General features: G+C 45.1%; 4 protein-coding genes across 6 annotated transcripts; 2 read left to right on the top strand and 2 right to left on the bottom strand.

Annotated features, from left to right (window-relative positions):
• On the top strand, window positions 80-7,032 carry LOC110430827 (glucose-6-phosphate isomerase, cytosolic). Of its 2 annotated transcripts, none has more exons than XM_021448861.1 (24): window positions 80-769; window positions 991-1,057; window positions 1,155-1,231; window positions 1,321-1,402; window positions 1,486-1,533; window positions 1,796-1,951; window positions 2,032-2,128; window positions 2,218-2,260; window positions 2,685-2,752; window positions 2,848-2,932; window positions 3,013-3,061; window positions 3,269-3,341; window positions 3,418-3,478; window positions 4,269-4,335; window positions 4,416-4,472; window positions 4,574-4,627; window positions 4,720-4,848; window positions 5,513-5,576; window positions 5,681-5,754; window positions 5,850-5,903; window positions 6,090-6,158; window positions 6,258-6,347; window positions 6,507-6,614; window positions 6,719-7,032. In XM_021448861.1, exons 2-24 carry the CDS (start codon window positions 1,007-1,009, stop codon window positions 6,764-6,766), a joined length of 1,704 nt encoding a protein of 567 aa, XP_021304536.1. In that variant the 5' UTR covers window positions 80-769; window positions 991-1,006; the 3' UTR covers window positions 6,767-7,032. The 2 variants fall into 2 exon arrangements, with proteins under 2 accessions (XP_021304536.1, XP_021304543.1); XM_021448868.1 differs by lacking the exon at window positions 80-769 and adding an exon at window positions 777-894.
• Window positions 7,151-10,466, bottom strand: LOC8084167 (proline-rich receptor-like protein kinase PERK4). The gene is made up of 5 exons (XM_002463760.2): window positions 9,214-10,466; window positions 8,545-9,060; window positions 8,363-8,449; window positions 7,744-8,234; window positions 7,151-7,646 (listed from the first exon to the last, which is right to left on the bottom strand). Exons 1-5 carry the CDS (start codon window positions 9,653-9,655, stop codon window positions 7,371-7,373), a joined length of 1,812 nt encoding a protein of 603 aa, XP_002463805.1. The 5' UTR covers window positions 9,656-10,466; the 3' UTR covers window positions 7,151-7,370.
• LOC8083944 lies at window positions 13,249-21,563 on the top strand. 2 transcript variants are annotated; one of them, XM_021454936.1, is made up of 9 exons: window positions 13,249-13,504; window positions 14,753-14,823; window positions 15,303-16,217; window positions 16,309-16,426; window positions 16,508-16,573; window positions 17,191-17,763; window positions 17,876-19,550; window positions 20,958-21,153; window positions 21,268-21,563. In XM_021454936.1, exons 1-8 carry the CDS (start codon window positions 13,408-13,410, stop codon window positions 21,133-21,135), a joined length of 3,693 nt encoding a protein of 1,230 aa, XP_021310611.1. In that variant the 5' UTR covers window positions 13,249-13,407; the 3' UTR covers window positions 21,136-21,153; window positions 21,268-21,563. The 2 variants fall into 2 exon arrangements, with proteins under 2 accessions (XP_021310611.1, XP_002466365.2); XM_002466320.2 differs by having other exon boundaries at window positions 20,958-21,563.
• LOC8083943 (serine-aspartate repeat-containing protein F) lies at window positions 21,907-24,999 on the bottom strand. Its single transcript, XM_002463759.1, has one exon. It carries the CDS (start codon window positions 24,997-24,999, stop codon window positions 21,907-21,909), a length of 3,093 nt encoding a protein of 1,030 aa, XP_002463804.1.

Raw genomic sequence — 26,269 nt, 5'->3', positions numbered from 1 at the left:
TTGTTCATAGAGATTTCTACCTCTTGCTTTCCAAACAGCAGCAGGGAACTAAGACCTCCGGAGGAAAGTGGGCACGTGAAACGATTGTCAAAAAAAATTCCGCGTCGGGGGTTTTGCTCCCTGGGATAGGCTCCGCTAACTTCCAAAGTTACTGAGGTAAGTAGGTAAGTAGTGTGCATACATGTTTGTGGATCATAGGTAAGTAGGTAGTGTACGTAAAAACTTCTAGAATTTCGTATGGATACATTATCAGTCGATCGCACATGGGTACGAATGATCAGCGTTAAAGAAGTACAGTACCTATCCAGATGTTCGTTATGGTCATGTCATGTGCTATATGATTTGATGTGTTCTTCACGGAAGGGAGGACTGGGAAAGCATATATGAAAATGCAATTTGGTAAGGGGGGAGGACGAGGCCCAGATGCCAAAAAAAGTTACGAGTACAAACTCGAGGGTGGCCCGACCTCGGCGGCTATCGACTGTCGGCCGCCCTTCCCGCACCGCGGTCTGCGGTTTGGCCGCCCCTGCGGGTCCCCGTCAACCATATCAACCGAATATCCAATTCAAAGGGCGGGGAGCGTACGTGTACCACCACCGCCGCCCGTCCACCGCCCGTCCACCGTTTCCCGTCTCCAGCCCACGGGTAAAGGCAAGCAAACGAGCGGCGAGGCGGCTAGCCGCAGTACAAAATCCGGAGGGAACTCGCAGGAGGCGAAAAGCAAAGCAGATCCGCCTCCCCGACCTCGACCGGCGATCGCCCCTTATTGGTAGGTGTTATTAATCCGTCCCCCAATCCGCCCTCGCCACCCTCAATTTTTTTTCTCTCTCTCTCGGTTTGGTCGCTTCGATCCGCAGCCTGTTGGTACCATAGCTCGATCCGGTGGTTGCTTGGGTTCGTGTTTCGGAAGGAATTGTTTGTGATTATTAGCGATTCCGTTGTTTCCGCGGTTGTTGATTGATTTGGTGCGTCGCCTCTTCGTTGTCGCAGACTTGTAGCGGAAGCCATGGCGTCGCCGGCGCTAATCTCCGACACGGAGCAGTGGAAGGCCCTCCAGGTGCGTGAACCCGTCGCCGATCGCATTGCGGCGAGTCCTATGCTCTGATTAGCTCACTGTTTTTTTTTTCCTTCTGCTTTCACTCGTGCGGATGCAGGCGCATGTCGGCGCGATTCAGAAGACGCACCTGCGGGACCTGATGGCCGACGCCGATCGATGCAAGGCAATGACGGCGTAGGGACTCACGCCTGTGCTCGTGGAATTTCGTTTTCTTGCGTGTGCGTGGATTCTGTTTGCTTTACCTGAACGGTGTCTGGTTGCAGTGAGTATGAAGGGATCTTTCTGGATTACTCGAGGCAGCAGGCGACTGGTGAAACCATCGAGAAGCTGCTTAAATTGGCTGAGGTGTCGACTCTGTCACCTTTTCATTTTGGAGGTGGGGATTTCACTTTCCTGTGGTAATTTGGGATCTGTTTGGTTTGTTATAGGTTGCCAAGCTCAAGGAGAAGATTGAGAAGATGTTTAAAGGTGAAAAGGTATATATGATGATCTGAAATTGCTATTCAATTGTTCCATCACAAATATTCATTCAGTATACATTTCTATGTAAAATGTGCTAGCCATGGAGCATTGGGTACTTTTAATTTCCTTATATTTTATTTGTCAGTTACCTTGTATATAGTTACTTTATAAATCTTGCCATTTTTTCTGATGCATGATTTTGCATAAAAAGTCAACATGTTTTATTTGTCCAGTTAAATTACTAAATTACTAACATAAGTTGATTGGTTCTGTCAGATAAATAGCACGGAGAACAGGTCAGTGCTTCATGTAGCTCTGAGGGCTCCAAGAGATGCAGTTATAAACAGTGATGGGGTGAATGTGGTCCCTGAGGTTTGGTCTGTTAAAGATAAAATCAAGGAGTTTTCGGACACTTTCAGAAGTGGATCATGGGTAAACTTTCAATCAATATTTGAACTAGTTAAATGTGGCATGAACTTCAAGATTGACCGCTGGAACTGCTTGTACTGCAGGTTGGAGCAACTGGAAAACCATTGACCAATGTTGTGTCAGTTGGAATAGGTGGTAGCTTTCTTGGCCCTCTATTTGTGCATACTGCGCTCCAGACTGGTAAATTATTGAGCTCTTCAGTTCTAGTTTCCCTAGAAACTTCTATGCCTTTTAAACTGACATGCCTAGAAAATATTGCTGATCTTCAGATCCAGAAGCAGCAGAATGTGCGAAAGGCCGACAACTGAGATTGTAAGTGTGTATTTTGAAGCAAGCTCATTATCATGTTTTAAGTGAGCATGGATCTATTGATTATTTGTAACATCTCTTGTATTGAGCATTAGTTTGATGAAAGGTGAATGGTTATCTTGTTTCTGTCTGTTGTACACGTGTACCTGATGTGTTGACACCTATGCTTCCATGGTCTTCACATACTATTGCGTTGATATTAATAAACTTAAGTGAGTCTTAATTCAGTCATCATTAATATCTCCTATACTTTTTAAGAGCTCCTTGCACTTGTTCTGGAAACTTATATTTGTGGACCTCTTTTAGATAGTGGAATAAAACAGAGGTCCCAGCCTCTATGCATTGTGTTGTTTTATTGTTGTGTCTATGTACATACATGCAATCTTTATGCTATTCATCCAGTAATTCATGTTCTATTTTTTATCAGCCTTGCAAATGTTGATCCAGTTGATGTTGCACGAAGCATTAAAGATTTAGATCCAGAAACCACTCTGGGTAATCACCTACCCTCACTTCAAAATAGATTCTTTGTATGTTACTGATGAATGTCCCACTGAAGATTTTTATATTTCTTGTCTAACAACTTGCAGTGGTGGTTGTATCAAAGACATTCACAACAGCTGAAACAATGTTAAATGCTCGAACTCTTAAGGAGTGGATCGTTTCTTCTCTTGGGTTAGTTTGGTACCTGAAAATATTTTTTGACACATCATCTCAACTTATTGTGATTTGAGTTATAAAAATTGTTCATTCAGGCCACAGGCTGTTGCAAAACATATGATTGCTGTCAGTACTAATCTTAAGGTACTTCTGAACCTTCTTTCCACCAAAAGTTTACTGAATCTCTTCTGTGTGAAGATGGATCATATTTAGATTTGAGTTGAGATACATGGAGTATTTCATATTTACCACATTATCTAATCTATTAGAATATTTCAAATTTCATATTATCCCTCAAATGTTTTGATTCTGACATATCAATTTCCTACTGTGCCATTTCTGTTTACAAAGCTTGTGAAGGAGTTTGGAATTGACCCAAACAATGCTTTTGCCTTTTGGGACTGGGTTGGTGGCCGTTATAGTGGTGAGTTATATTTCTGCATATGAAAATTACTGGCATAGCTAGTGTTCTATTTCATAACCATAGTTCAATTATGCAGTTTGCAGTGCTGTTGGTGTTCTGCCATTATCTCTTCAGTATGGTTTTCCAATTGTCCAGAAGTATGCTCTCTGAACTTATATTTAGTTATTACACCCTACTTCGGTAAATTATAGTACGATGCCACTCAATTTGAATTGGTAATTCTTTTATGCTTTTGAGATAAGAACACGGATCTTAAATTTGAAGTAGAGTGATAGCGTTATTAAATATTATTGCCAGTTTGCCACCTCTAAACAAAACTAGAAGAAATATTGAGGTAAAAATGCTGTGGTCAATGTCTATCAGAGTCGACTGCAAGTTAAAAATAAGATGAGTAGACATTTGTGACAAGCAAATACGAGAATACTTTGGGAAATGCGTTCAAAAGGATCTTGCTCTTTGATTCCTCAAAACAAAGGAACATGCTCTTTCTGTAACTTCTATGATGGTAGATGAAGATCTGATCTCATTCCATGTGGCAAAATGCTAAATATGTTGGCGTAGCGCAGTATTGTTTCAGGATGTGGGAATTAATGTAGGGTCTGAAATCAATGTTTGGTGTTGGATTTATTTTTGTGTTTGTAACAACTAAACCCTCGAACCAAACCATCCGAAAGGTGTGGTTTGGACAGCTGGTCCTTAAATTTGACCTCAAGTGGACCATATCTTCTTTAAATTTTCTTTAGTGTTTTAAGGATAATTTAAGAACCCCAAATAGGGCCTGGACTAAATCATCAAATACCACAAAGTCTAATAACTATGTCTTATTTGAAGTATTGATGAAAATGTTGGAAGCCAGAAAAAAACATTTCCATAGTAAGATCAGAGATTACCAGTACTCTCTTGACATTTCTTGTTTACCGTTTGAAGATTTTTGGAGGGAGCTTCCAGCATTGACAACCACTTCAACTCATCTTCATTTGAGAAAAATATACCTGTAAGTGGGTTTCATACAGTAGTCAATGATTTTAGATACTCAGAAAAATCAGTGTCACATGTTCTATCGATTATGTGCAGGTACTCCTTGGTTTGTTGAGTGTGTGGAATGTTTCATTTCTTGGTTATCCAGCTAGAGTAAGCAACTATTCCGTTGCTGTGTTATTTGCAGTTACAGATTAGTTGTTATTATGCATCCTGAGTAATTACTTTTTTTTTCTGTTGAATGTGTATTCTAGGCAATATTGCCATATTCCCAGGCACTTGAGAAATTGGCACCACATATACAACAGGTAACTATGTTTTTGTTTTAGTACCATCTGGACATTCTCTTTTGGTTATTTTTTAGTCATGACATGCTGACATTTGATTATTATATATAAAGCTTAGCATGGAGAGCAACGGGAAGGGTGTTTCCATTGATGGCATTCCACTCCCCTTCGAGACGGGTGAAATTGATTTTGGTGAACCTGGAACTAATGGCCAGCACAGCTTCTATCAATTAATCCATCAGGTAATAATATTTCTCCCATTTATTTGGCAATGTTATCAAGTTGTTGCAGTTTTTAGTTAACTAGTTTGTACTGCTTGATGTACATTATGATAGAGAGTCTCCCTAAGATGAATTGGCCAACCAGTGTTTGATTTTCACCTTCTACCTATTAAAATGCTAGGGGTGGATACCTCTCGCACGGTCCCGCCTAGTCGAGTTTTTTTTAATCTACATTATGCTGTGGCAGACAGTCTTTACTTATATCATATATGATGAGAGTATGCCATAGGAAAATTTTACTTCATGTTCATAGCCTCAGAACTGCTGAAATGAACTGTCAGTTAGATCTTGATGACATTCAACAATAACCTTCATTTCCTGATTTGTCATATGTTTGACTTATTGTGTTACCATCCTGTCTATATATATTGATATTTTTGTAACTTTTGCTTGCTTGCACTTCACATGTGTCTGTGCTAGGATTCTTGATTACTTTTAAGTTAGCCAGCATGTTTTTTTCAACCAGTATTGCTGTCTTGTTGATAATGATAATTTCTCGGAGTAATGTTGAAGACTGCCAAATTTGTTCAGGCTTCTAAAACATGTGAAACAAAATTTGAGGATAGGTCTTTCCATGTATTGTCAATATGTATATTTATTGACTATTATGTGTTGAAACATACAGGGAAGGGTCATCCCTTGCGATTTTATTGGTGTTGTTAAAAGTCAGCAGCCTGTTTACTTGAAAGGTATGCCCCTAGTACATCTGTAACTTTCGATGTTCTTGTTGGCATTGTAATAATGTAACTCTACAAATTTCTTTTAAAACACTTACCATATACATCTCTTATAGGGGAAACTGTGAGTAATCATGATGAGCTTATGTCCAATTTCTTTGCCCAGCCTGATGCACTTGCTTATGGAAAGGTACAATATTGAATGGCTAGAACAAAAGTTTTGTGCATGCATGTGTTTCATACAGTTTCTTGCTTTCTTTACCGAAACTAACTACTTCTTTTCAGACTCCTGAACAATTGCACAGTGAGAAAGTTCCGGAAAATCTTATCCCTCATAAGGTGATGACAGTTCACTCATTACTTAAATTAAACTGATGCATAAGTATTACACTTAGAGATATGTTTATGTATAGAGGCTGGGACCTTTTTCATTCACTTAATGAATTTTTCCCTTGTTCTAAAAAAAAGAGAGATATGTATATGTGTGTTTTCTGATTGAACCCTCTGGGCTATCCTTTTTAACAGACTTTTAAGGGCAACCGGCCATCACTAAGTTTGCTTTTGCCTACACTATCCGCATATGAGGTTGGACAGGTTAGTCACAAGAACATCATCAATACATTAATCCAGTTGTTCAATCTTCAATAGGATTTTGTGCTCATTTGTGGAATTAACAATTCCCATACTGTTCAGCTTTTATCCATCTATGAGCACCGGGTTGCAGTTCAGGGCTTCATATGGGGAATTAACTCGTTTGATCAGTGGGGAGTGGAGCTAGGGAAGGTATGTGCATGATGTTCATCTTTCTCCCATATTTTTCTTTTATTCAAATGTCCAGTTTGTTTTGGGAGTGCCACATAATTTTCTTCCTGTGCTCACATGTTTGAACGTGTTCTTGAGTCCTGATTTAATTTATTTTGTCTCTGGAATTTGATGTTTCAGTCGCTTGCTTCCCAAGTGAGGAAACAGCTGCATGAATCCCGAATGGAAGGAAAGCCTGTTGATGGCTTTAACCACAGTACTTCAAGTTTGCTTGCACGATATCTTGCTGTACGCTCCACTTTGGTCATTTCATAATAAAATCCTTAAAACTTTTAACATGACCGTATCTAAAGTAAAATTGGGAACACTTAAACTCCCTTTCCTTTTTGTAGGTCAAGCCACCCACTCCATATGACACTACCGTGCTACCGAAGGTGTAATGTCTCAGATGTTTGACATGCTAATTGCTGAGTTCTGACTTGGCAAGGTTGAGCATTAAGTCTTCCTTTTGGGAGTTGTTACAGCCATTTTGGCAGTGCTTTAGTTTTGAGGTTTTGTATACTCCTTGTAAAAGAAGAGAAACAAATTTTTGGGTGCTTTACCACATACCCGTGGAATAAAACGGATGTTAAACTCAACTGCAGTTACAACACCCTAATTTGGCTTTTGTCTGTAGTTGGATAGCATTATGCTGTCGCTGCCGTGATTTATGTGCTTGGTGGCCCGAGTACCAACCTCGGTTCTTACTCTGTATGCAATTCGCATCATGTACAACTGATCCGCGTGCTCAGATGTGCTTTGCAATACACAAACGTATGGGTATCTGTTCATCTACAGATTTTCCGTGTGGTTGATGTCGATGTCGATATGTACAGGTACAGCAGCTCGCAGGCTGCGTTACAAGCAACAGCTGGGATAAGCAGCTCACGGACGCCAAAGCAGGACTGTCGCGCAATCAACAACGGCGCGGCGAGCATGAACTGCAACTGCCCAGCATCACAGACGTACACGGCGTAGCAACTCACAGCTCACAGCTGCTGCCTGCTACCGGTGCGGCTGACCCTTCACCGGACTCAAATCGTCGGAGAAGGACCCCTCGCTGGCGATCGTAGAAGGACGGCCGAACTCGATGGCCGCGCCGCTGTACACCGGGCTCGCCATGGGCGCCTGCCTGATCCGCTCCATGTCGGACGTGTACGGCCCTGGAGCCTTGGCCTTGTACGAGGCCGCCACCGCCGTGCCGAACGCCATGCTCTGCCCGGGCCGCACCCCCTCGTTGAGGTCCTCCAGCGAGATGTCCCCCTCCAGCGCCCTCACGATCTGCACCAAAAACACCATCGCCATTCAGGGCTGCAGCACCGCTGGTGTGGTGGAAAGGAAAGAAGAGGTGAGCGGAGCGGTGGGCGACGTCGAGTACCTGGCTCATCTTGGGGCGCTTCTTGGCGGAGTGGCGCACGGCGGCCGCGGCGCTGGCGACCATGCGCGCCATCTCCACGGGGTCGTAGTTGCCCCGCAGCCTCGGGTCCGCGACGGCGTCGTAGTCGCCGTCGGCCAGCGCGCGCGATAGCGCCGGCCTCGCCCAGTCGACGAGGCTGTCGTCGAGGAACGGGTGCGCCTGCGCGCTGCCGCTGCCGCTGCCGCTGCCAGCGTCGTCGATGGGGCGCCGCCCCGTCAGGAGCTCCAGCAGCATCACGCCGTAGGAGAAGACGTCCGACTTGTCCGTCAGCTTCCCGCTCGACGCGTACTCCGGCGCCAGGTACCCGAACGTCCCCATCACACGGGTCGACACGTGCGTGTTGTTGTCAGACGTCAGCTTGGCCAGCCCGAAGTCGGCGACCTTGGCTTCGAAGTTGTTGTCGAGAAGAATGTTGGCTGACTTGATGTCGCGGTGAATGATCCGAGGATGGCCTTCAAGTTCAAGGTCACATGACATGGCAAATGTAAGCTTCAGTCAGACGTGACATGGTCGCATCACAAACCAAGAAAGAAACCAAGCTGCTGACTGCTGATGACAATTCGGAGGGTGGGTGGCTCACAGTCTTCGTGCAGGTAGGCGAGGCCCTTGGCCGATCCGAGCGCGATGCGCAGCCTCGTCGACCACTCCATCACCGGCTGCCCTTTCCCTGCGATCCACCCAAAGACGTACGTCGTCAAGCTACGGCATTTTGGAGATGCACATGCTGCAATGCATTGCTACGAGGCCATCCGTGTCACTGACCGTGGAGGTGGAACTCGAGGGTCTTGTTGGGCACGAACTGGTAGACGAGCACGCGGCGCGCGCCGGCGATGCAGTGGCCGACGAGGGACACGAGGTGGCGGTGGTGCACCCGGCTGATGATATCCACCTCGGCCTGGAACTCGCGCTCCCCCTGCCCGCTGTCGGACTTGAGCTGCTTCACGGCCACCACCATGCCGCCGGGGAGCACCCCCTTGTGCACGTACCCGAACCCGCCCTGCCCCAGCAGATTCGCCGCCGAGAAGTTGCCCGTGGCCACCGCCAGCTCCTCGTAGCTGAAGGTGCCCTTGCCGAGCCCCAGCGCCTCGTGCGGGGGAGGGGGCGGCGGCGCGCCGTGCGGGCTGGAGTACGCGCCGGAGGTCATGGCGGGCGGCGGCGCTGCATGCCACTGCCAGCCACCCCCAGGCGGGTCAAAGGAGCTCACCGTCGCCGCCGCCGCGCCGGTGTCGCTCTGCCACTGCGGCTGCGGCCCGGACGGGTAGTACGTGCTGCTATTACCTGTGGTTGCCACGGCATTTGAGTGGGTGTCCATTAACGCCAAACAAGTCTAGTCGCTCCTCAGATTTGTTGCTTCCCCTCTCTTCTCTCATGGAGGACATCAAGATTCAAAAGGAAGCAACCAAGAACCACGAGAGTAGATGCGTGCTTTACCTTTGCACACCGACGACGACGAATCCGCGTAGTAATGCATGGGATTGTGAGGCCTCTTCCTCCTCCTCGGCGCCGTCTTCCTCGAGCAGCACACGCAGGCGGCGATAAGGATGACGAGGAGCGCCGCGGCGCCGGCCGCGGCGAAAACGATTTCCAGCATGGTGGGGCCGCCACGGTGCGCAGGAGCCGCCGGTGGAGAGTGGGGCTTGGCCGGTGAGGAGGACTGAGCGCCATGGGACCTGGACGCCGCTGGTGGCGGCGAGGAGTCGCTGGGCCGTGATGGAGCCGGAGACGAGGAAGCCCTCGGCGGCGGCTGCGGTGGGGACGTCGAGTCCGCGGACGGCGGCGGCGCGGTTGAATGAGAAGGAGAAGAAGAGCTGCTTTTTGGCGGCGGCGATGGAGCCGGCCGCGGCGGCGAGGCTGTCGAAGAATTAGACGACATGACGTACCACGAGACGATGAAGTCTTGCACAAGCTGTCAATGTCCGGCCGCGACGGATGCGCTCGGTCACGTCCGCGCTTCCCCTACCGGCGCCGCGGCCCGTCCGGGGGAACGGGGGTGAGGAGGAAGCCGCGACCGCGACGGGCGGCGTCGCGGCTCCGCCCCTCACGCTGCCGGACACGACACCGAGGTGTAGCAGCCGTCACCGTTCCCCGGGCATGTCCACGCACGCAACGCAGGTCAAGGGCATTTCACCCCGCCATCTCACGAGCGGCCAAAAATAGCAATGCCGCCCGGGAGGGAGAGGATCCCCATTCCCTGCATTCCTCTGCTTTGCTCCCCTGACCTGTGTGATGTTCTGTTTCTGTTGCCTTGTGCTGCGCTGTTGATCTTGGCGGGTGGTTGGTGTTGGCCTCATCATCTGTAGCTCGTCGGTTGTGGGGCTGCAGGATGCATGGCAGCTGTGGGGACGCGTGACACGTAGGATGGATGGCTAGCCAACTGTTTCAAAAATTCTTCTCGGTTTTTTTTTTAAGAATATTCTCGGTCTTTTTCGTCAACTAGCCACGGCCTCCTTGTAAAGAAAAAGAAAAGAAATATTTTTGCCCTCATCATGTTGGCCCAATTTTGCCCACTCGTATAAAACTAGATTTCCATTCTCTCCCAACTTTTAAAACCCTTTATTTTTCACCACAAATGATTTTATCCAATGTGACTCGACATTAGTCGCGATGGGTAAGTCACACTATCTTAATAATTTAGATACATATAAATATGACTACAGATACTTTTTCCAAAAAAAGATAATCAAATATTTTGTTGTTGAAAAAGATGCGGTTAAAGAAACTAAAATTTAATCTAGCTCGAACAAAAAGATAAAGCTAATTTTAATTTTTTCCTATAACCCAGTGTCTACTATGTCTAGCTAGCTTGGAGTTATTTGAAACTTATGTTGGACTTCTTTGGGTATTTAATCGCTAGTATATGCATTCTTTATTTATTATAATTATAATTATTAGTATTAGTAGTTGATGGTCCAAACTATGTAAAAGTTCAAATTACTTTGGCTACAACACAAATCTCATGTAACCACCTTATACTTCATTTTATTTATTTTGATCGTGTTATTGTCACTTGATCCTATATATGACTGTGTTTGTGTAGAAAAAAAAACATGGAGTGTTATCATGCAAGTCACGTGACCTTTATTACACAGTCTGGGTTGTAAAATGTTAAAATGAGAAAATGTCTTCGTATGCTAACGAGACGTGATCTTCTAGGTGTAACCTAAAATGAAATAGTTTTAAAAAAAGAGTTGAGGAAGTTTTTATAGATGAGAGAGAAAATACGATAGCCGCGAAAGCTAAGGGGTCAAAGGACCTTTTCTTAAAATAAATTAAAGACTAGTCAGCCCATTTGACATCAAGAAAAAAGAGGTTCAAATGAAGCGAGTTCCAAAAGGAAATAGTTCACGGCAGCGGGCCTACAGTTTATGACACGCGAAGATAGAGGTAAGTGAGAAAAAGAAACTGTTTTGTGAAGTGATGGTTTAAAAGCTAAATTTTGTGACTACGAGATTATTTTTTTCCCGAAGTACTATCAATCATGCATTGCTATATCCTCGCGCTACACGTCTTCCTCTTCACTAGCGATGCTATCAAGTATCCTTGATATAGCCGACAATCGACGCCTCCCATTCCTTATATCTTTATATAGTTAGAAAGGTAATCATCACACTGTACTTTGCAATTTCGCTACAAGTTGATTGCTCAATATGTCTTGTTCTACCTTATTGCCATTCTCGTCTCATATCATCCTCATCTCACCTTTATGACCATCCCATGCTTTTTGCTCGTATAGATGCTGACATTGGCCTAAGCAGTCCTGATTATTATTCTCTTCTTCGCCCTTGTTACTTCTCCCTAATAACCATTTGATCAGCACGCTTATAGTTTTTACTATCATACTGCGTACGCTAGCAGTGTCTTTACATCGCTATATATATAGCTATCACATTCTAACACACAATATCCGCAAATAAGCTACCACATTAAAACACGGAGAGTGATTAGGTTTGATTACGATTGCAAATTTGCAGCCAATTAATATGAATGCTACCGGCAGGATCTATGCGCGAGCATAAACCAATTTTAAGTGACTTGCATTCGTGGCATTGCCATATACCCCCCACTGCATGTGGGGCTAGGATTGGATGTTTGGCTCACAAATATCATACCATAAGCACATCAATGAAAAAGCAGGTACGGGGCACGAACATGAGTTCGGTTTCTTACGTACGGTGAACCTACCAGCTCATTATTGAGTGTTCGACTCATTACGTGTCATTATATTCAATGGCAGCAGACGTCCTTGTCGATAGAAATGTCCCTTAAATCATAAGGTCTGCTACTTCAGTCTTTTCTAGGTGTTTATAAATTAAGATAGAATAGAATAGAATGTGTGCCCATGTGTTCATAAAGGTTGAATGATTGATGCACTTCATTGGCTAAATTAACATGTATCTAGATTTGTGCAAAGCATCCTATTAATGTTTGTTTGTTTTTTTTTCCTAAGAAATTCTTATGCAGATTTGCACAATACTCACAATTTAATATTGCATTAGCTAGTACGAATTTAATGATATTAGACACACTGCACACTTCCACAAGCCGAGCCATAAAAATATTTTTTTAATATTTATTTATTTATTTATTTATTGCCTCGTTCACCTCTATTATAACATGGGATATGACATACATCACATATTCACATTGTAAGCAATCAAGCATAGTTTACTAAATACAGTCTGCATGAGCAGAACAACAAAATATATTATGTTGGCATGTGAATTGAGCATTTCTCGGCTTATGAGCTGCTCATATTTTTCTGTATTCATTCCGGGCTATATATTCTTTAGATGGTGGGTAAGGTGCCCATCGGCAGTGAAACAATTGTAATGATTTCATCAATTTCTAGATCTACCAACTCATTCATTTAGAAGCGCTCATAAAGATATGGTGTATGTATGCCTATTGACAAGGAGACATAATAATGTCGAGATTTCTCATCGGAGTCTTTTAGCGATGCTCATAGAAACACGGTAAATTACGCTGTGTAAATGTGTGCTTATAGCGAGTATGAAGTGATTCAAAAAGAAAAATAATGTTAATTTCAGCTGTGCTATATAAGGGCACTCACAATGCAGACTCTATCATAGAGTCTAAAGTTATTTATTACCTCGAACAATGTGGACATGGAGTCTAAATAAGACTTGGAGTCTTAGTTTTTCTACCTCTTTCTTCAATAAATATAGTGCCACATCAGCAAAATACCATAAATAATATATAATTAATTGTATTGGACTCTGTGATAGAGTCTTGCATTGTGAGTGCCCTAAGGTTAATGCGAAAGCTGCCAACAGACCCTAATCAAGGCATAAGTGTGTTGCTTTGTGCCGTGTGGTTAGGTGTAAAAGCTTTTACATCGACAGTACAAAATTACAGATTAAGTTAAGGGTCCATATGCAAAATGCGTCCGTCACACTACCATTTGTCACGAGAAAGCAAGCAGGTTGTTGTACGCGATCCCACGTCTCCTCAGCCCGCCTCTCTCGTTCATTAGCTCGTAAAACCCCACTCACTTCTTCCTTCTCTTCGTCTCTCCTCTTCCTCCGCCCAAACCCCAGTTTGCTCCTCCGCCCGCTCGAAAACCCCAAGTCCCCAACCACTTCTAGGGCCACCGCGGCGGCGTCCATGGCCGCCGAAGACGACGAGACCGGAGACCGCGAGAATGCAGACCCCAACCGCTGCTCCACCGCAGACGCGCCTCTATCGCCCGAGAACACCGAAGGTGATTCCCCGTCCCCAATCTCCACCCTCACTTTTCCCAACTTCTGCGTCCTCTCGATCAGGTGCTCGATTCGAGGCCCCGGCGCTAGCCCTAGGCCTAGCTTGGTGGGTTGGCTTGATTTCCCGTTGGTGGCGTGGCGTGGCGTGGTTGATCGATCTCTCGGTGCCTGCGTTTGCGTGTGTTAGTGTGTACGAGCCGGTGCGCGTGCGTGGTTCCGTGTGCTCGGGTTTGCGCGCCGTCTGGGGCTTGTGGTGTTTGGGTGCGGTGGGTGTGAAGCAAATTGGTGAGCTTGCGAGGCCTTTTGTTTTTCCGGTTGTTTTATGAACGATCGCTTGTGGTCTCTCTCAGACTGAAAGTGATTAATTAGTAGAGTGAGTTGTATTTGGGTGTGTGTTCTGGTTTAGTATGTCGAACATGTGGACTACAGTATGGACTTCGGATCGGTTAGATTTGATTGCAGCACTGCTCGTTACATGCTGTTTTTAAGTATTTTACACAATTGTTTTTTGGTCAGTAACATCACAAATATGTTAGATCTCGTTGCTGCACGCTCTCAGGTCCTTTTTTTTTGGCTGGATTTACTATTAACAATTCTGCAGGGGATGCTGGTTTCAGGGGTGATTTTGAAATCCACTCTACCAAAACACTGCTAATCATGATAACTTACGTTCTGGTAACTGATTTTAAGTGCATGACTTACCATGAACTACTTTAATAAATTAACTTCTTTCCCTTTTTTAAAAAAATGATATAATTGGTAAAATTCTTGTTTTACTTGCTAGCTTTGAGCTTGATCTTTTCTGTATAAGCAAATTTGGATTTTTTTATTTATTTGCCACCCTTAAGTGTGCCAACCCTGTGTGTGTCAATGACATGTGGGACCACATGAGTCAATGACATGTGGGCCAGGAACTTGATAAGTTATCTTTTTTTCTTTTTTTGAAATGATATAATTGGTAAATGCTTGTTTTACTTGCTACATTTGAGCTTGATCTTTTCTGTATAAGCAAATTCACACTATTGCATTAAACATAGCATAACCAGTATCCCCTGTTGCAGTTGTACAAATGTTTAAATTCTGTCGAGTTTCCCCCCTTCTCTTTTGATATTGATGTGTCGCTAATCACTATTGAGTGTCTTTATTCGTACACATAAGCAAAGTATTTGCTGGTTATAAGTGGAGACCTATTCTTTGTTTCTGAGCACAATGATTTTGCGCTTGCTTACAGTATCATTTTGTCTCTGCAGATAAATTGGACCTGGACACCAAGAGCACACTATCTATTCAGTTACTTCAGCCAAAACCGGGGGAAAACAAGGTGACAAGTGTTTATGTGTCCCTTGACTTCCAATCTGTATCATCTTGGTATCCAACTTTACGAGAAGTATTAGCTAGAGTAGAAAAGCATGGTCCTTAGACTCATGTGCCCTTGGGTACAAGATCTGGATACATCACATTTTCTCTTAATAATCAAGCCCCCCTTTGGAATGCGGATTTTTTTTCCTGTTTCCTGCATTTTCATGTGAAAATGAACTAATTCCTAAGAAATTCCTGAGGGGCCTGAAACCAGTTTTTCTAGTTGCATTTTCTCTCCCTTTCTCAGAAAGATCTGATGAAACTCAAACTTGTTAAATTTCTATTGGGTAGAACAGTTCTTTTTGCTAGTCTGGCCATGTTATGTAAAATGATATCAACATAGAGTGCTGAATAATAGAATTTCTTTTAGATTGCTATTACCCTCAGATTGCTCTTTCTGTATTACTGATGTATTCTAATATATTCATTTATTTGTTGCAGGAGCCTGGTTCACATGATATCCACTTTAATTCTGCAAACACGCTGGGAAACAGTGAAGAAAGGAACAATACTGGAATGAAAAGAGATGTTTTCAGGCCTTCTGTGTTTGATAGAATATCTGGCCACCGAAATGAAGACACCAGACTGAATTCAGATTCCCATCGAAATCAATTTAGGGAAATGGTAAAAGGACATAGTGATATGAACAAAGTGGAACGGCACTGTGATGGCCCCAGGCAGTATGTTGATAGCCACCTGAGTCCAAAAGAGCACTGGGTGAGGCCACCTAGTAACGAGAGAAACTATGACCAACGCCGTGATAATAACTGCAATTCTCGCTGGGGTCCCAGTAGTAAAGATTCTGAAAATTGGCGTGAAAGGTCAACAGAGTCAGATAGAAAAGATGATGCTCCCTGTGAAAAGGTGTTTTCTCACAGTACAGGTCATGGGAAAGAAAAAGATGGTAGCAATCATGAGAAGGTTAATGAAAGGGGTAATATTTCTCGATCGTGGAACTCCAGCTATTTTGCAAGCCGTGGTGCAGGAGGTACATCTGATCATCTTTCCCTGGATCCACAGAAGTTATCTGCTTCATTTAGACACAGTAGCTACAGGCAGGAAAGTGATAACCCAAACTCTGCAAGTTCTCGCAGAAGGTTTACATCTGTTACAAGCAGAGTCAATAGTCAATCTTCACGCCCATTCCATCTTGGTGTGCGTTCTGACAGGCCTGGTGGTCCATCTAGAAACTCTGTGAGATATAGCAGGATAAAATTGTTTGAAATATACAGAACAACTGATGTTAGAAACTTTGTAATGCCGATAGATGATATTGATAACGATGAGATATCTTCATTGTGGCAAGAAGAACCTATGGATCCTTTAGCTCTCATTGCACCTAATGCTGAAGAAATGGTAATTTTCACTTTTATGTTGTCTTTACTGGCATAGGAAGATCTTATGATAATATGATGCCCTAATCTTTTAGTTTTGCTTGTGTTCATAGGTGATTTTGAAAGGAATTGAAAAAGGAGATATCACAAACAGTTTGGCACAAGCTTGCAAAGACGGTTCTGATGACAAAAGTAATCCAGATGTGGTGGCATTGGAACAAACGAAATTAAGTGAGAAGCAGCTCCTGACTTTTGTTATCAATCTGCAGAAGTTCTTGAATTATGTGTCAATTTTTCCCTCTCTTTATGCAGGTGGAAGAGAAGATCAGACAGGAAGCAGTGAATATTTCAATGGTGAAATGACCATTGGTACCAGAGGTATGCGATAGATCTCATGCGTATATTGTGAATTCAATATATTTGGTTAGTATCAGCCTCATGTGTCAAGTTTTCCCAGAATTGCATAACACTATTTATTTTATGCACTTTAAATACAGTCATTTCTTGGAACTTAGATGTATTCGTATTAACAGACATGCTCATGCTTGAGAGTGGTTATCTCCTGCAGATTTACTAACAAAAATACCTCTCTGAATGTATCCAGCAGAATATTTTTGAGGTTCCTTTTCTGTGACAACCATTTAAAACTCATAGCTTATAACTACATGTTTCCTTATAGGATAATGTTTGCAGTCTTTGATATACTTAAGATTGTTGCACCCTAGCAAATGTTCTGTGCATATTAACAAAATCTGGTGAACTTATTCAATCTGTTTCCTTCCAATTTATTTCATCTGAAATTACAGATTTCCAGTAAAAACTGTGTATATAATATTTATAGATGCCCCATCTTGATGCATTTTTCCTGCATCTGGGACCCTTGGCCTTTGAAATTGTAATCATGATGTTATGCATTACTGCTTTATATTCCCACATAATTTTGTATACCTTATATTTACTAAAATTGTATTATCTATGATATCCGTCTTTCCTAGGAATTCTTGGGGCTGCACATTTGAGCGAACACTTGAAGTCTGTGAAATCTCCTCCAAAAGAATCTGAGTCTATTGGTGATGGTATCCATGGGCCATGTGCTGAATTTGGACATCAGCGCAATGTCTTGGACCAAGGAACTAAAGTTGATGAAATGGCTGGTGTAGGTGAAAATGTTAATCCAGAAAACCTCTCTCTGTACTACAAGGACCCAAAAGGGTGCACCCAAGGTCCTTTTCCTGGATATGACATCATTGGTTGGTTTGAGGCTGGGTTTTTTGGTATTGATTTGCTAGTTCGTGTTGCAAGTGCTCCCTGTGATTCTCCTTTCTTATTACTTGGGGATGTCATGCCACACTTACGGGCAAAGGTAAGGGCGCCTCCAGGCTTCAGCAATACCAAACCAAGAAGTATGACAGAGGCCTCACATCTAGGATCAGCGTATCTTGGAACTTCTGATTATGGATCCATAAACAAGAATGGCTGTGTAACTGAAGCTGAAAATCACTCTCTGGAGTCTCCAATGTCTAGTAAAACCCAGAATCCCAGAGCAGAAACTAATGTTGTTACTGGAGGTTTGTTTCTCATCAATGCCATTCTTTATGCCTTTTTTTTTGACATTTTCTTATCTTCGTCTGTTTATGTTGTGCCAGACATGATGTGATTGCTATTTTATTTTGATTTCAGGTATGAATGAATGCAGCTGCAGTACATTTGGCAACCGTTTTGTTTCCGGTGATGAGAAAGTGAGTAGCGTAAATCATCTTGAAGTACAGAAGGGGCTGTTAGAGAGAGAAAACACCTTTCAAATAGACGGTGATGTCATATCAGTTGCAGAGTCACAAAAAAAGGATTCAGTCCAGTCAACTTCGCACTCAACATTCTTCCAGCAAATGGTTGGCCCATCAAATGAAGCTCTCCAACCTCAGAATATTAACCTGCTCTCAATGCTGCTTCCTACAGAAAAAGGTCAAGCACCGGCTGTGAATTCTGGATTCTCACTTTGGTCAAATAATGCTGACTCTGGAAATCTGCAAGCTGTTATGTGTGGTATAGATCTTGCTCAAGAGGTACTAAATATGCGCCAAAATCTACACAATTCTCAGCAAATAGGTATCGAATCTATTGATGTTCAACAACATTACTCTTTAACACAGAATCAACCAACTTTGGGTTGTTTGAACCCACAAATCACACAGCCAGAAAAGTTTCTCAGTGAAATATCTCCTGATCCTCAGCTGCTAAACAACAATCAACAACAGTATCTGCCATCAGAGCTACACTTGCAACCCCTGATGCCTGGAGTACCTCAACCTCAATACTCTCTATTGAACAACATGCTACAGCCCAGGCAGCAGGAGCAACAGCAACAACAGCAGCAACACATTTCTCAGGCTTTACCTCATGATTGTTCCATGCAGCAGCTTTATGATCCTTCCCATGGGACAAGACATACTTCATTGTCATCTAGTGACCGTATGAAGCTTTGTCTTCAAAGAACACAAGAGATTCTTGAACTTGCTCAGAAGTTACCTGGTCATGGTATGCATGATCTACAACCACCTAATCATGCAAATGTGAAATTGAGAGACATGGGAATTATTGGTTTGTCGGAAAGTTGGGCTCCTGCTCTAGCTCTACCACTGCCCCATGAAATGATGGGTCATGCAGCTTGGAAAGAATGTTCAGCTAGTCTCACACAGGGCTCTGCAGTTGTTGGTGCTCCTTCACGGAAAGAAAGTATTGTAGACTTGCCATCTGAGAAAACTCTGAGTTCTGGGTCTAACGAGTATAGCAAGGTGACTGTTTTTGAAGCTAAAGATTTTCCTCAATCATGTCAAGGTCTTGCAAAATCGGAAAGTGTAGCATCTCATATCTCCAATGAAGTTCATGAAATGGAAATTTCTTCTACCCATCCTCATTCATGGAAACCTACTCCAGGTGTTAGAACTAAATCAGTGTTGGAAATTCAAGCAGAGGAACAATTGGAAAGACAGAGGGAAATAGCCTTGGAAAAGACTAAAGTAACTACAACAGCAGCTTCAGCGTTATCTATTCCTTGGGGTGGTTTGGCTGAAACTTCTGGGCAACAGTTTGGAGATGAGACTAGACCTATGTGTGATAAAAAAAATGTCAATATATCAAAGAGTAAGAGAAGTCAGTTACATGATTTATTGGCAGGGGAGGAACTGGTAAAGTCGAATGATAAAGATGCTGTTATCATAAATAGTGCTGATGATACTTCTTTTCCTCCTCTGGCACCTTCTGTTACTCAGTCTGATGCTCATCTTTCCAGTCACTCCACTCCTAATTCTGAACAGGGTCTGTTTTGGGAGCCTTGTGAGCATGCAAAGCAAGATAAGTATGTTCTTAACTACGTTGTCAGCTTTTCTTCATTCTTTTTATTGAAAAAATGGACCTTTTTGCCAAGCTTATACCCTTTGCAAGCAAACTTCGACTGATATACATTAAATTGCACTGTAGCCATTTCTGTTTAAGTTGATCTGCAACTAAATCTCACGAGTTTTGTTCTTATTTTCTTGCTTGGCGTGACAAAAGTTAGTTTAATAGACTTAGTCCATCGTGTGCATGGACTTGTTAGTACTACAATTTGTTATTCACATCCATTACATATCCTCTCTGATTTTGAGTATGTTTTATCTGTTATATAAACTTGCTATAATGGATGCAATAACATGCATGATGTGTCCCTGCACCTGTACTGACTTACGAAAACATTGTTCAAGATTGAGGTGTATGCGAATTTGATCTTTCAACAACACAATTTCTTTGGCCTGACACAAACTGTTGGCAATTCCCCGGTCCTTACAAATAAAATGTCATTCAGATATCCAAAAATGGTATTTGTAACTTCTTACTTTCACAATACTGTATTTTGTATATTTCCCAAATATATGGTAATAAAAATATAATGGCTAAAAGTAAATGTTCACCTAAATGCAATCAGTCAGTCACCTGTTGTTTAGACCATTACTGAGCAAAGTGGCCATTTAATCAGGCTAAATGTCCGTTTAAACAGTTAATTGGACACGGCTGGCCACCTTGTAGCATTTAAAAATGGTGTTTGAACTTTGAATGGGCTAAACAGTCGTTTAGGTGAACAATGGGTAAGGTGCAATATTCTGCTCTGAATAAAGGGTAAAAGGGGTACCTTCATTTGTTTTACCAGGTAGAACAAAATAGGGACACTTTGATGTAACATGTTTAACTTTAGAATATCAAACTGTTCAAGTCCTTGTTATGCATAGATTATGGGTTGCTTAGGCTGATTAGCTTTGTCAGTTCGATATACACAAGGTATAGCTGTCATTAACTCATTACTGTTTGTGAAGTAGCCTGTGTATATTTTGATATTTGTATGCTACTCCATCCGTTTGAAAGTCGTTTTAGTTTTTGTCCCGAGTGAAGCTTAAAAATATATTAACATCTACAATATCAAATAAATGCAATATCAAAATATATTGCATGGTGAATCGAATGAATCTTGTTTGATGTTTTAGCATTTTTCTACAAATTTGGTCCAACCTAGAGAAGTTTGACTTGGGACAAAGCTACAAGGACGAAATATGTTAGCTTGGTTTCCAGCACTAAATTAGACGAATTCTCAGGTTATATTACTGCATATAATTTTGTATTGTTAATCTCATACATGGATTTGGTTATTGATAAAAACAAGTTGGATTTACCGATGCTCATGCATTCTTTGATCCGCTGAAAGATATTTATGTTGTGTATAATGCATAACCAGGCTGGGACTCCAATCACCTCCGAGCAGGGCCAGAGCTTCCATGGTCAATACACGAACTGCTGCATTGGACATTCAGAAGAAGGGGAAGAAAGGTAAAAAGCTGAACACGTCAGCTTTGGGGTTCAAGGTTGAGAGCACCCGCATCATGATGGGTGAGATCGTGCATGCTGATGAGTAGATGGCATATAGCAGACTGGTATATACCAATTCGTTTACTGATGCACATAGCTTACACTTCGCATCACCGTTTTAGCACGGAATTTTCCTCGTAGTGGACGAGCTTCCTGAAGATGGTTATTTTACATTGTAGTAGAGCAGATGATTCCCTGTCACAGTTTGGCGGCTGAAGTGACGAGAATTCAAATTGAGCAACTGGCAAAGGATTTGGTCTTCAGTAGACTTGGTTGTATATTATATTATAACTCAAAAATCGTATAATGTTTGTTGCTGGGTGGATTTTATGCGAAACTGGAGCCTGGAGGTACCAGAGTCAGTGGAAACTACGTGATTCAGGTTGTATGGAATATTGCAGTGTTTGGTTCTGACCATTCTGGAAACAGTTTTTTGGTGTATAGTTAGTTTCCTGGAATCTGAAGTTTCTGATGTGATCGTTTTCGCCATTCAATTGCACAACAGCGTGATAACACATGAAAGCATACGAATGATATTGTTATGACCAAATGTTAGCGGTAGTCTGTCGTATCCAAGCCACGACGCTACCTGTCGTCCCCGTTTTATACCTAGACTAGATTGTGCCTGATATTAGTCTCCCGCGGAAACAGGGTAATAAGAGAGAAAAAAAAATATACGTGCAGACCAACAATTAACATTGCCCAGAATAGAATAGAATTAAAATTGACCAAACATAGTTTACCATCCAGTTATTACACCACTGCTAATCCGTCTGACTTTGGCAGCACCGCATCTAAAGAACAAGTTACTTGAACACTTACAACCCAATAGACAAGAAAAAAACCATAAGAAACACCCACACATAAACGCCGACGATGAAGGTGAGGTCGGCCGGGACATCACGCTCCGCCACGGCGGGCCGCGTGACGTCGCCAGTAGCCTGCTCCTCGGCGGTGGCGCAGTCCTCCAGCGCCGACTCCAACGCCTCGGCAGCCGCCGCCGCCTCTCTCGCCAGCGCGCGGTCCAACTCCTGCTGCGCGGCCTTCCGTCGCCTCACCTCCTCCATCGCCAGCGCACGCTCCGTGCCCCGCTCCGCCCGCGCCGTGAACTGGGCTTCCGGCGTCCGCGCGCAGGCGCAGCTCCCCGCCGGATCACCACCCGGGGCCGGGGCCGGGGCCGCTGTGCCGGGCAAGTCGCAAGTGTCGTCAACGTCGTCGTAGCTCCGCTGCTGCTGCTGCTGCTGCCCCGACGACTCGAACGCCTCCGCCGCGAGTTGCCGCCGCAGGTCGTCCAGCACCCGCCACAGGTCCTCCCAGAACGCTTGCCTCTCCGTCTGACTTTGCCAAGCAAATCCCCTTTCGATGCCGTCGCCCTCTTCCATGTCAGAATCAGTATCAACGTCGTCGTAGCCGCGAGCAGCGCGAGCAGCAAACTCCGGCCGCCGGATTCCGTGGCTCGGCTCAGCGCTGTGACCACATGCCGCAGTCGCAGTAGCAGTAGCAGCCTCGTCTTCCCCATCGGAACTGTCAATGTCGTCGTCGATGGCACAGTCCCTGGGCAACAGCATGTCAAACAAGGACTTGTCTTCCTCCTCCACCACCTCCTCATAGTCGATGTAGTACTCGCTCTCGTCCTCATAGTCGTCCATGTTGGCGCCGCATGTCTTTTCTTTGGGAAACAGCATGGCAAAGATGTCTTTGTTGATGTTCTCTGCGACATCAGCAATGTCGTCTTCCTCATCAGACTCCAAGCAACTATCTTCCATGTCAGAACTGTCAGTATCAGTGTCGTCGTTGATGGCATGGTCCCTGGGCAACAGCATGTCAAACAAGGACTCGTCTTCCTCCTCATAGTCGATGTACTCGCTCTCGTCCTCATAGTCGTCCATGTCGGCGCCGCATGCCTTAGATTTGGGAAACAGCATGGCAAAGATGTCTTGGTTGCCGTTCTCTGCTACATCAGCAATGTCGTCTTCCTCATCAGACTCCAAGCAACTATCTTCCATGCCAGAACTGTCAGTATCAATGTCGTCGTTGATGGCATGGTCCTTGGGCAACAGCATGTCAAACAAGGACCCGTCTTCCTCCTCTTCGTAGTCGTCGATGTTGCCGTACTCGCTCTCGTCCTCATAGTCGTCAATGTCGGCGCCGCATGCCTTAGATTTGGGAAACAGCATGGCAAAGATGTCTTGGTTGCCGTTCTCTGCTACATAAGCAATGTCATCTTCATCATCAGATTCCAAGCAATCGTCATCTTCCATGTCAGAACTGTCGGTATCCATTTCCTCGTCCTCGTCCTCCTCTGCCTCATAGTCGATGTAGCCGTGCTCGCTCTCGTCCTCATAATCATCCATGTTGGCGCCGCATGCCTTAGCTTTGGGAAACAGCATATCAAAGATGGATTGGTTGCCGTTCTCTGCTACATTAACAATGTCGTCATCCTCATCAGACTCCAAGCAATCGTCATCTTCCATGTCAGAGTTATCGGTATCCATGTCAGAACCAGAACCAGAGCTGTCGGTATCCATGTCAGAACCAGTACCGTCGGTGTCTATGTCATCGTACTTGCTAGGAAAGGACTCCGAGCGCTCCTTCACTGCCCCGTTGGCGTTGGCTGCACCCTGCTCTGCGTTGGTCTTTTTTGTCCTGGGCAACAGCATGTCAAAGATGTCTTTTGTGCCGTTCTCCGTTACATGAACGACGTGACTGCTCTCCTCCTCCTCCTCCTCCTCCTCGCTAGCGCTCACCGTGTCCTCCTCCTCTTCTTCTTCTTTTTCCTCCGCGTAAGTGTTCTCTGCGTCTTCTTCTTCGTCGTCGTCCTCCTCCTCGCCGTAGCTCTCGGCGTCGTCATCCGAGTCCGCGCAAGAGCTCTCAGGATCGTCCGATTCATCGCCATAATTCTCTACGTCATCCTCCTCGCCTGAGCACTCCGCGTCACTCTCCTCCTCCTCGCCAGTGTTGTCCGCGTCATGCGACTCCTCGCCAATGCTCTCCACGTCATCCACCTCGCCGGAGCACTCCGAGCCATCTTCCTCTTCTTCCTCGCCAGAGGACTCTGCGTAATCGTCGTCGTCGTCCTCCTCCTCGTCACTATAGATCTCCGCCGTGTACTCCTCCTCACTAAAGCTCTCTGTGTACTCCTCGTCGCCTGAGCTGAACGCGTCCTCGTCTTCCTCGTCGCCTGAGCTGAACGTGTCCTCTTCTTCGTCGCTAGAACTGAACATGTCCTCGTCTTCGTCCTCGCCAGAGCTGTCCGTGTCCTCCTCGCTAGAGCTGTCCGTGTCCTCCTCCTCGTCATCCTCTTCGTCACAGCTCACAGAGTCTTCATCCTCCACCTCCTCAGCACCGCCATGGTCCACGTCCATCCCGCTCGCCAACTCCGAGTCCGAGTGCGCCTCGGCGCCGTGCAAGACAGGAGCAGCTGTCTCCGGACAGTTCACCGTCGGCGCGGCCGCTACGGCGACCGAAGGCACCTCCACAGAGCTCCCCGTGCCATCGTGCTCGCCAACCTCACCAGACTCGCATCCCTCCTTGCACGTCACGGTGCACTCGTCTGTGCTTCCAGTTCCAGCCGCGTCGTCGTCGATGCCAGCGCCTTGGATGACGGCTTCCCCGGCGCGCTGCTCGCGGCCACCGCCGCCGTCCTCGGAAGAAGAAGAGACGAACGCCTCGCTGTAAGACACCAACTTGAAGGAGAGCCCGGGTGGCATCGGTTGCGGTGGCACGGCCACCGCCGCCACGCGCGGCGCCGGCGCCGGCGCGTCGTCGCTGGCGACGACGCTGCGCTGATCACCGCCTTTGCGGCCCCGCCGCACGATCGTGAACCCGCTGTCGTCGTCGGAGGCGGAGGCGCTGTCGCTGTCGCCCCCGCTGCCGGTGCCGTCACCAAGAAAGATCCAGTCGTCCTCCATGGCCGGCTTTTTACTATGTGTCAACAACTCGACCGGTGAGCGATTTGTACGTTCGAACTTGGAAAACAGCAGGCCGGCGAACTAGATCGATCGATCTCAAGGAGCTGCGATCGAGAGCTGTTAGTTGATGTATCGTCGTGCCTTGTGCGTGCGTATGTATATATTGTGTAGTGGTAGCGGGGGGATATATGCATATGCATGAATCGAACTCGAATTCGAAGTAGGTCTGGAACCCGGGTTGGAGGCTTTGGAGCCGACTCCGATCCGTCATCGATCAACAAATTAACAGAGATATATGATTTGATCCGCAAACCGCCTGCTGCTCGTTCTCGGTTTCGTGGGTGGTGGCGCCGTCTCGCACCCGCTCTCATCCGAAGAATCGGACGATCGGTGTACATGATAATGATACATCGTGCACCAATATCGAGCAGACAACGCCCACGCATGCCGCATTGCCGCCGTGCACAAGAGCCACAGCTAGCCGGCTGTAATTTTTTTTATCGGATACAACGCACGCAAAAAAGAAATTGGAAGGTGTCGCCACCGGTGCATGGGAAATGCGTAGAAGAGATTAGAAGGCATCCCCTTCAGTATAAGGGAAACGCGCACACATGCATATGCCCTGAAATTTCTAAAAAAAAAAAATAGAAAAAGATACGATCATCTGCAGGATTGAACTTTGGTGAGCCCAGCAGCACAAGCGTGAGTTACTACTATACAAACAACAATTGCGTGCCATATAAATATCTGAAGCTGACACTTGCAATGGCACGCAGGCCGCGATCGCGTACGTCCCGACTCCCGACGGTGGTGGGTGAGCTCGGCGGGGTTGGGGAGCAGCTCCACGACGTCGGGATGCGTGGTCACCAACCTGCACCCGCTGGGGTGCACGCTGCTGTGCGACCCGCCGGCCAACGCAGGCGCGCGGCGCAGCACAACGGGAGGAGGCAGAGGCAGTACGCGCTGTGCGACGACCCAAGCAAACACTTCTAAACTGGGACAAACGTCCACCCCACGCAGGCCGCAGTCGGCGAGACTTTCAGGCCCAATAAGATCCGCGAGTTCCTCTCCAATTCTTTTTTTTTTTGCGAGCATAGTTCCTCTCCAATTCATTCAACCCTTTTCAGTTTCTGTTGACACACAAATTAAAAGTTGCTCTAAAGAATAACCCAAATTAAAGCTAACTTGGCATAGCACTATACTTTGGCAGCAACTTTCCATTAGACTTCGTGAATCTCGAGATCCACCAGCTCGGTCCATCAGAGTTTTT

The sequence above is a fragment of the Sorghum bicolor genome, chromosome 1, assembly GCF_000003195.3.
Source record: "Sorghum bicolor cultivar BTx623 chromosome 1, Sorghum_bicolor_NCBIv3, whole genome shotgun sequence".
Lineage (NCBI taxonomy): Eukaryota > Viridiplantae > Streptophyta > Magnoliopsida > Poales > Poaceae > Sorghum > Sorghum bicolor.
This window is presented reverse-complemented; position numbering and strand designations above follow the sequence as displayed.